Below are 9,965 nucleotides of genomic sequence, written 5' to 3' on the forward strand. Positions count from 1 at the left end.
CAAAACTGTACTTTTAAAAGGTGTTAACAGCACCCACTGACTGTGGGTCAGATTTTCAGCTGCGGTAAATCCATGATGCTGGTGAGCTCTGCTGACCTGCACCCACAAAGGACTTCAAAGTCTTAATGTTTCCAAGTAATAACAAGAAAGCCTGGAACTGGCTCCTCTCAGTCACCAGCCAGGGCCTGAGCCCAAGGAGATAAGCCATGAGCTAACATGCACCAGGACCCAGTGCAGTCTATAATGACAAGAGGGGCTCTGCCTCCTCACCAGCTGTTCTGGAGAAAGGCAGGACCTCAAAGTGAGGTCTTGGTACGTAAAGTGTCAGGGACCAATTCTAGGGCTATGACAGTCACTGGGATCTTTCCATAGCTGGCAGCAGATTGCTTTTACCTTCCTGTCTAACAGGCTTCTCCAAAGTGAACCCGGCTAAGCAGCTAGCAGCTCCCAGGTCTTGAATAACAGGCACAGAGAGTGGCAGAGGCGGCAAGATCCCTTCTGGGACTTAGGAAAAGCCTCGGTAATCTCACAAAGCCAGCTACAGTCACACAGCATGTACACTCACCCACACACACTAGCTCCATGCAGACCTGCTGGCAGTAAACAGTGAGCTGAAAGTACCCATGAGCGTATACAAGCCACGTGGGGACATTAATGTATGCCTTGAACACATGAAGACCCTTATACCTTGGCACAGAAGCACACACCGGTGCACATCCCCATACCTCTTGCCATGACTTAGGGCATTTACCAGGGGCTTCTCTTTCCTGGGACTAACACAAGTTCTAGCTCCCCACATCCCATCCCTATCCTGAGCCCTGTGCACACGCACAGCTCGTTCGCCCAAGGGAGATGGTGCCTTCTGCTCCATGCCCAGGGGCAGGCCGACTCCCGTGCACCCACCCTGCCCTTAGCTGCTTGTGTGCAGCTGGACTTATGGATGAGGTGACAACTGGAGGTAACCAACCAGACATACTTCTGCCCAAAACTCCCCGCTAGCCCCATGTCTCTCAAGCACCCCTAGCCATTCCCCCGAGAAACCCCATTCTCCTGCTGACTGCTTTTCCTCCTGTGCCCCAGCAGTCCCCCTGTCTCTTCAGCTCTAAACCTTCCAGCGTCCCCTAAAAGCTGCTAAACATGCCCCCATCTCCTGCAGAAACCCCTGCCCAGGCAGGCAGGAAGCCTTGTGGAATTGGCAGCAGCTACTGAAGTCATGTGGGGGGGGGTCGGAGTAGGGATCGGGTCCCTTTCCCCATCCCCTACCTGTCCTGCAGCCCTCTGCTGCCTGCTGAACTCCAGCCAAGCCCTCTCTCCCTTTACCTGTGTGCATGGACTCCAGATTCACCATCCTGCAAGGGGAAGGGAATCCACAGCGTGCCCAGCTTCCTGCTGCCAGCCCCAGACCTGTCCGAGGGGCTGCCAGCTTGGCCACCCCCGCTGCAGCACCACCTCGTCAGCAGGGCTCAGGTCAGCTCCAAGAGCAGGGGCAGCTGCATTGCCTCCGTCCCGCTGGGCCAGGTGAGCACGCTGCGGATGGAGGAGGCCGCGCCCCCACGTTGGCACTGTCCCGCTGCTGGGAGCCTGGCATACAGCCCATGCAAAATGGAGAGATTTGCATATTAGTAACTCTGGGAGGGTTGAGTCCCTGCAGCATTAAAAGGGGGTGGGGTGGGAGAGGGAGCGAGGCAGCCTCAGCGAGGCGCCCACGCCCCACAGCACCTGCCTGCCTGCCTGCCTGCTGCCAAGCCCGCGAGAAGGGGCTCTGCCGAGACTTGGTGCATGGCAAGTCCTAGATCCTAATCGTCCCCTGTAGGAAATGCACTGGGCTCCTGCCTGCTGCAGCACAGATAAAGGAGGCTGAGACACCTGCCTGGGCAGGCCCCAGGGAAACCACTGAGCTCCAGCGCAGGGAGGGAGCTTGCAATCTGAGAGGGCCCAGAAAATAGTTTCATAGCTGGTCGGGTCGGAAGGGACCTGAGCAGATCATCAAGTCCGACCCCCTGCCATGGCAGGAAAGAGTGCTGGGGCCAAACGACCCCGGCGAGGTGGATGTCAAGCCTTGTCTTAAAGACCCCCAGGGTAGGAGCCAGCACCGCTTTGCTTGGAAGCTGGTTCCAGAGAGACCCCAGTGCTGGGTCTGCCCATGCTCCAGGGCAGTCCACGGGCCTGAGTGGTTATGTGGAAAGCCCGGCTGGACAGGGGCTTTCAGCAAACGACACCACTTGTGCAGTGGGGGCAAGCTGGGCACATGGAAATGACATGACTCGCGTTACAGGGGCAGGGTACAGGGATTCCTGGCCTACGCTCTGCTGGTTTGTCCTTCCTCTCCTTGACTTCCAGTCGCGGTACTCACTCACTGCTACGGATGCCAGCACGGAGAAGATCAGCCCCTGCTGTCAGCTCCTCACGGGAGACCCCCCTCTTGGACCACCATTTCCCTCATGCTCGGACCAGCTCTCCAAGCTGAGGTGCCAGGGACTTACAGGGTCCCTCTATGCAGGGTTCAGGGCACACTCCTTCCTATAGACCTCTGCGATTCCCCCACACCCACACTGCCCAAGGGGGTCTGCACTGGATAATGCAGGACAGTAATAGAGACAAGTTTGTTCCCAGCCAGCTGCGTAGGCTCTGACCTCCCCAGGTCTCCATGCTGCTGGGAATCTTCCCCGAAATTGTTTACGAGTGTTAATGCCAGGTACAAGCTGTCACACATCCGTCTATGAACCCACGCTCACCAGCACATGCCTTTTCCCAGAGGCTGCTCTTCCTTCCTGGAAAGGCAGGTTTTCCCCCAGGGCCAGGCGGGATCGCTCTGCCCAGTGTCAAAGGCACCCCAAAATCATGGGGTTGGGAAGCAGGGAGAGAGCAGGGAAGAGTCCGGGGGCAGGCAGGGAGCTCCCGTGGGAGCACAAGGAAGGAGGAAAAACCCAAGGGGAGAAATCAGGAGCAGAGCAGAGTGGAGAAGTGGGACACGGGGAAGTCACCAGGGTGGGGACTTCTCAGGAGAGATTTTCCAGGCTGCGGTGACAGGGCTCAGACATGGCCTTGCTTTCAGGGGCTGCACTGCAAGATATGCCTGCCCTATTGCCCTCTTGGTGGGTGCAATGATCCCCCTGGCCGGACTGGGGGCCTCTACAAGTGTGGGGGGCCGCAGCTCTGGCTGGGAGCCATAAGGGATGCTTAACTCCAAGGGATGGGTGCTCACACAGACGCACCAAATGGGGGCTTTTCCATATGCACGCAATCCCCAGCAGTGTGCAATGCACCCAGTTCCCTCGCCTGAGACATGTGAGCCCCTTGGCTGCCAGCAGACCAGCCACCTGGGTGACAGACATCTGCCTTCACCGCTTTCCCTAGCTCTGAGCTGCAGCCACCGCACCACCTCCCTCCTCTCCGTGGGCCCGATAGGCTGGTACACAATGCCACCTCGTGGACTGCTCACTCTGCAAAGGCTGGAAGGACCATGCAGCAAGAGGGCTGGGGAATTCACCAGGGGCTGGAGAGTTTAATCACGGAGCTGAAATGCAGCTTGGGAGCCCAGGGAGAAACGAGCATTTGGCAAGAGAGACAAAATCAATCCGTATTGATGACAATTTTTGTTCAGCTGAATGTTAAAAGATGGTTAAGGTTCACCCTTTGCAAAACCTCTCCTGGCCCCGATCACAGGGTCGGAACAATTCCCTGCAGTCGCGTGGGCTCCTGGAAGACTGCATGCAGGCACGAGGGGTTGGCTGCATGGACCCAGCTGCAAAGACCAGGCCCCTTGTTATTAACTGCTCTAAATACAATTGCCCTGATTGAGGAAAAATGCATCCCCTACAATGTTTAGTTAGCTGCAGCTATGGAAATAAATGGTATGCCTAAAATAAGGCTCATCTGAGATGCTCAGGGCCCGGGATGCCCTACTGCAGCCCTCTTCAAATGAGATTCCCTACTTAATCCAGCTTTGGGCTATGTGGATCTATACATGCAGGATACATGAATAGACTCAAGCGGATGGTCAGGATCACACCTCTTTGGCGTTCTTGGTCTCAGTAAATGCAACAGGCAACAATTTCCCAAGAAGGCAAGTGAGGTTGGGTGCCCCGGCTTCAGTGGCCCAAACTGGAGGTGAGGAAGTTAAGAGCCCCTGTAGTGCCCATCGATTTCCACGCAACTGTGGGGCTCAGCACCTTCTGCTTCACTTTTTTTTGAGCCACTTTTCAGCACCTCGGGCTGAAAGGGTCCTCCTGAGTCAGCGAGTCCAATCTCCCAACCATCTGCTCAAAATAGCTGGCAAGAACATCCCCAAAGCACCTCGTAACAACCAAACCAAAACCACGGTGCCAGGAGGACAGCAAGGTCACCGTCACCTCCTCCGGGCTCTGCTTACGACTTTCTGGTAGCTTCTTGTTTTTCCCTAATGCAACTTGGTTTTGGACACTAGTTTACAGCCTCATTGTAACACATGCATTAGTTTATCATCCCCCTGTGGCCCTAATAAAAGCTTTCTTCCAAAAAATGCTGGTGGATGTTAAGACCATGCAAGAGTGACTTACACCTTCAGGGGAAGCCTTTTCTGTATTAACATAAAACCATCTTTCCACCCTGAGACAGATTAGCTTTCACACTGTCCTGGAGACAGTCAGCTCTTGATTTACTGAAGATACCGCTGCCAGAAATCAGCAGCTCTTTTACAGTGACATCAATGAATGACCCATCCATACTCATCATTGTGTACTCTCCATCTGCCAACATCCATTCCTCCTTTGGAGAACAATAAACCTTGGGGGATAAAGCTTGATTTACAGACAGCCGTCTTCCAGATAGGACCTCAGCGCACAAGCTGCCGCGTCAGCTCGGCACACACAATAAAGATCCACTAATGCTTTTCTCTAGAGTGAGTATTTATACCACTGCTCGCAGCCAAAACTTCCTTCCCCCGCTTGCTGGGTGCCAATTTGTGTCCCCCGCTGCACCTGCAAATAGTTGCCTTTCAATAGGATTGTTTGCACAGGTGGGTTTTACAGGGCTTTGGAAAGAAATGTTGTGACAAATGAGTTTTATTCGTCTGTTGGACACAATCTTGGGTTTGCTTTTTGTTGTTTTTTTTGCAAGGGGGAGTGCAGGGGAATAATGAGAGATCCTGCAAAGTGGTGGATGGCTTGGGAAGTTAAAACCTGCAGCGCGTGGGGGTTGGCTACACATTGCATTCACTGAAATGTCTTTATTGGGAAAATTGCTGTTGCGACCTTGCTGCCCACCTAAGGAGAGTCCAGGGCACGGATGTCTGCCTGCTTTTCCAAGTGCAGAGCAATGCGAGTGCGGTGGCAACACAACCCAGCTATGCCCTCTCCTGGAACATGGCAGAACCACACGCAGCACAGATCTAGTCTTGGGCAGACTAGGACAGCGCCATGGTCCCCTTGAGATCTGTTAGGAAGCTGTGGGGTGCCAAGCATCCTAAAGGGGTTGGTTAGCACTGCTAGGTGTGCTAACATGATTCCCAAGATCAACCCAGGGATTTCTAATAGCAACCAGTTGTGTTAAACGCATCTGATCTGCTGTGGTCTTTCTGAGTTCTTTGCAACCGATAATTGTTCTAGTATGTTTCTGGCGTCAAAAAAAAGGGTGAGAAAGCTGACCTTTTCCAAGGGGTGATTGAGTCGAACAAGGGGTGCCACGCAAGGTTGAGAATGCTAGGAAGGCAGCAGCCACCCAGCTGGACAAGTGCCATTCCCAGGCCCAGAGTCAGGAGACTTACCCCAGTTTGACCTCTGGAACAACACTGGAGACTGGAAATGCTGACCGTCTTTGGATGCATGTTGAAGGCCATGCGTGGGTCCAGGGGAATTTCCCTGGTTCATAAAAGGTATGTTGTAAATCCAGGAAAGCCCACTGATTTCCAGCCAGAACATGCTGCAAGAAAGCAGGCTTGGAAAGCAAAATGGACACCTCAGCACAGGTGTTGGCAATGTCATCGACTGCTTCAGAGCAATCCCAGAGCCCAAGCCACTGCAGCCCCCTGAGGAGGTAGTGAAGGAGGATGCCCATGGTTAGGGCCAGGATGTTGGGATCTTGCTAAGTCTCTTGGGATGGGCTGAGCTTACCTTTCTGTGCTGGGTGGTTTCTCAGCCTCTCTCCCCCAGTGGCCCAGGATGTTTCCCAGCTGTGCATCATCCATCAGCCTGGAGAGGGCTGAGAGCATGCGGACTCTAATCATGGGGGAGAGCAGCCAGATGGGTAGACAAGCCAGGCAGGTGGAAGGATGGCAGCAGAGAGATGCCTTGATGGGGACCATGAGAGGTATGCTAGGAGCCTTGGAAATATAGCCACCCTGCTGCAGAGCAAGTAGTTATGTCCTCATAGGCCATAGCTGCAGCACTGTCCTGGCTGGGGGGGAGGATATAACCCTAAAAAGAGACATCCCAGCACCCCCACACAGGGAAAGTAACTTCAGAGACTGCTGAATTCATTGCCCTGCGGTTAAAATGCCCTCCATGACCCCACATATTTTAACAGCAGAGCTGTGTTAGACAGCGCATTCGAGTCACCAGTGCCCTGCCCCAGCAGCGCTGACCCCACAAATAAGACCAGGCTACAATCCCATCCTGGATGTGACCCTGGATTGTAACCAGGATAAAAACCTCACGAGATTGAAAGGAACCAGCAAAAGAACGGGGCTGTGAGTTTTATGGAGACGCTTGATGCTAGATCTGCTTTAAAAAAAATCCATTTATTTACCTTAAAAATGATAAATACTTTGCTTTTAAAAAATCTTTCAAGTTTAGTCTTGGTTTTACTTCATGTCGCCATATTAAAATGCAGCCTCTCCCCACCCTTCCCCCGATGAGGTCCCTACAAAAATAGTTCTGTCAGCAAATTAAAAGAAGAAAAACCTGGAAATTATCTTTTTTTTGTTCAAAATGCCCAAGTTTGGGCAAAAGGCACAAGAAAGAGGGTATAGAGGCAGAGGGGCTGGGGCTACAAATCGCAGCTGCTCTGGAACGTGTGGGTCTATGAGGACTGCGGTAGCCCTAACCCCACTCACCCCCCTTCAGCTCCAACCCCTAAGACAGAGGAATGCAGTAATGACAGCCGTCAAACATAGCTTATCTTTGGAGGCCCTCCTAGGGCTTTACAAAGGAAAGCCGTCATCATCGCCCCCATTTTACAGATGGGGAAACTGAGGCACAGTGAAGTGGTGGGATTTAGCTATGCTCACCTAGCAGGTCAGCAGCAGGGTTGGAAATAAAACCCAGGAGTACTGCATGGCAGCCCCCTGCCCTCAGCAGATCTCCGAAGCGCTGGGGCAGACCCAGCGGGGGATTGTCAACCACAGCTCTGGAGGCAATGGATAGAAATGTGTGGACAGCGCTTTCTTAACAGGAGAGTCCACGGGACTGGAGCCTCAACCCCAGCTTGGCTGGGTCTTAAGAACAAGCCAAACCAGAGACTCATTAAAGTCCCTTTCTTCAAGGGGTCGGGGGGGGCCTCCTGGTGCCTAAGCTTTCCCTCTCTGCCAGCCAGGGAAGAAGCTGGCACGCAGTCGGGTGCTGTGACTGAGCACAGCAGGCCGCCCGCTTTCGGGCCCTTGCACCTTCTTCACTTGGGGGATTTCCCACCAGGCCCGTGGCCCCACCAGTGGCAAGTGCTGCCGTGGTGGGGCTGGGAGCCTGCAGGAAAGGGACAGGGGACAGGTCCGGAGCTGCCCTGTCCTCCGCTCACATTTTGGCTGCTGAAGTGACAGCTGAGATGGCTTCCCTTCCCCTTGAAGAAGCTCTGGGCCGGCACCAGTAAGCACAGCCGTTCCCCTTTATAGTTTCATAGATGTTAGTAGCTGGAAGGGACCTTGGAGATCATCGGGTCCAGCCCCCCTGCACTTGGGCAGGAAAGACTCACCCCCAAACTGTCCCTGGTGAGCGATGCTCTTGGCTCTGGGCAGCGCTGTGCTAAGACGCAGAAGCTAAGCCTGTTTTCACAGTATGAGGCAGCCTGAGGGGGTCCCAGGGAACGGGAAGAAAAGAAGCGCACAGAGCCTCCATGGTCCAAGCACCTCTGCGAGCCCTCTCCCCCTCCGGGCAGTCAGCCCCGGCAGACGGCCCGGAGTCATGGAGCGAGGGCAGGAGGCTGAAAAGACGCAGCCCAGATGAGCTTTGCTAGGTCTCTTCATCCCAGAGGCACAGCTGCTTCTGCGGCACGTAATAGTCAAAGGTGTAGCCCTTCTGGCAGCTGCGAATGCCGCACTTGTAGGAGGAGACTTTGCCACTGGCATCCCGGCTCCGGCAATACTTGAGCATGCAGGGGTACCACTCAATGCTCAGCGAGTAGCTGCAGATGCAGGGCTTCCAGCGGTCCGAGCACAGCTTGCAGCGCTGCAGGTCGGGCAGGTCGGCCGACTGCGGCAGGACCTCGAACATGGAGCCGTCCACCCCTGCGGGAGAAAAGAGGCAGAACAGTGCTCCAGACCGTAGCATCGAGGGACAAGCTCTGCTCCCAAGGACCCTGGGGACCTCTAGCATCATCCCAGTAGAGGGCAGGACTCCACATTTGCTGGAAAAACAGAGGGTGCCTACATGCCATGCGCTCTGGTGGCTGCTGTCTTCTGCTGGGGGGTGACAGGTAAGTATAGACAAGGCTCAAGTGACTTGGGGACAAGCTACCAGCCTTTTCCTCCCTCAATTACTGGTTCAGGTTCAGCCTGGGTGAGAAGTGGCTGACAGCTGTGTGCGCCAGTCTGTCCCTCCGTGGAACAAATTGCAGGGCTCTGCCCGGTTCATGCTGGACATGTGTCTCCTATTGCAACAGCCACCACTTTAGCTGGCTCCACGTGTCAGAACTGAAGTAGCCACTCAATGCCAGGCAATGGGCACAAGCTTAAGCGTGGCTGGGAGGGAGACTGGCGCCCGAGGCAGGTGTCTCCATACACATGGGGTATCTAAATAGCATGCGAGGCTGATGCTTTGTGACCCAGCTTATTTCCTGAGAGCCCCAGAGGGAGAGTCCATCAGGCCTTGCAGACCTCCTGGCAGTATCAGAGCTGCCTGTGCAGGAGGGGAGAGTCTCACCTTTCTCCAGCCAAAACTTAACATCTTCTTCCCGGGTGTAAATAGCCTCCTGGGCCTCGGAGCAGACGTTGTGGATGTGAGGGCTCAGCTGGGCCCCTTTGCTGAAGTTGACAGCCACATCCATGCTGAGGTGCTCCAGCCCACGGACCTCCTCTGCTTGCCGCACCGTTTTGGGGTTTTTCTGGGGGGGGAGAAAGGCACCGAGTGAATTCCTGCAGCAGTGGCAAAGCTCCTTAGTTGGTGAGGAAGAATCAGGTCTACCTGCTCCATCCTTTCCCCAAGGGACACCACCGTGGCACACCACCAGAAGGCGTGCATCTAGACTGCCTTGTCCCGGGATCCCATGCGGGCTCCTAACCTGAGCAGGACAGACCCTGCACAGTGCTGACAAGACAACTTCTGTGCAATGTCCAGCTGCTCCTGAAGTGTTGGAGATTCGGGATGGGCCCATGGATGGCTGGAGTCCAAGCCTTAGTGAGTGTGGCCGTGCTGCCTGCCTGGAGCAGAGGCAGATAACAGGCAGGTCTGGTTCACCTGAAACTCAGCCAGATGCCTGAAAGGGGCTGGAGTGCATGAAGCCCCCCGAGGAAAGCCCTTTGCTCTAGATGGCCAGGAGATCAGTGGGCAGCAGTGGTGGGCTCAAGCACTAAACTGTCTCGTGGGGCTGCCCCTCACCTGCCGCAGCTTGGCCATGGACTCGCTGGGGATGATCTCGTTGCGGTGGAGCCTCGTGACAAAGCAGAGCGCCTGGAACTGGCTCTGGCCCCTCTCCAGCTCCCCCAGGATCAGGGCACGGAAAATCTTCACCTCCTGACCAAAAACAAAACACAGGGAGAGCACAGGTTATCACGGTCCCACAACCCATGGCCTTCGGCCTCGGAGGGGCAGTGTGGAGAAACGCACACCCACCCGTCCCCC

General features: G+C 54.9%; 2 protein-coding genes across 3 annotated transcripts in view; both read right to left on the reverse strand.

The window, feature by feature from the left end:
• The window catches only part of POU2F3 (POU class 2 homeobox 3), a 52,633-nt gene extending 51,114 nt beyond the window's left edge, over positions 1–1,519 (reverse strand). For both annotated transcript variants that reach the window (XM_019510163.1, XM_019510156.1), the window contains exon 1: positions 1,321–1,519. In XM_019510163.1, coding sequence (XP_019365708.1) covers positions 1,321–1,348 — 28 coding nt within the window. In that variant the 5' untranslated portion in view covers positions 1,349–1,519. The remainder of the gene's footprint in view (positions 1–1,320) is intronic.
• A 5,175-nt stretch (positions 1,520–6,694) lies between these two features.
• OAF (out at first homolog) overlaps positions 6,695–9,965 on the reverse strand; it is a 39,088-nt gene continuing 35,817 nt past the window's right edge. Inside the window, exons 3-5 of the mRNA XM_019510172.1 lie at positions 9,723–9,794; positions 9,048–9,228; positions 6,695–8,413 (exon numbers count right to left, since the gene is read on the reverse strand). Of these exons, the coding sequence (XP_019365717.1) occupies positions 8,139–8,413; positions 9,048–9,228; positions 9,723–9,740 (474 nt within the window). The 5' untranslated portion in view covers positions 9,741–9,794 and the 3' untranslated portion in view covers positions 6,695–8,138. The remainder of the gene's footprint in view (positions 8,414–9,047; positions 9,229–9,722; positions 9,795–9,965) is intronic.

This window comes from Gavialis gangeticus, unplaced genomic scaffold (assembly GCF_001723915.1).
Source record: "Gavialis gangeticus isolate Ggan-Ray unplaced genomic scaffold, GavGan_comp1, whole genome shotgun sequence".
Classification (NCBI taxonomy): domain Eukaryota; kingdom Metazoa; phylum Chordata; order Crocodylia; family Gavialidae; genus Gavialis; species Gavialis gangeticus.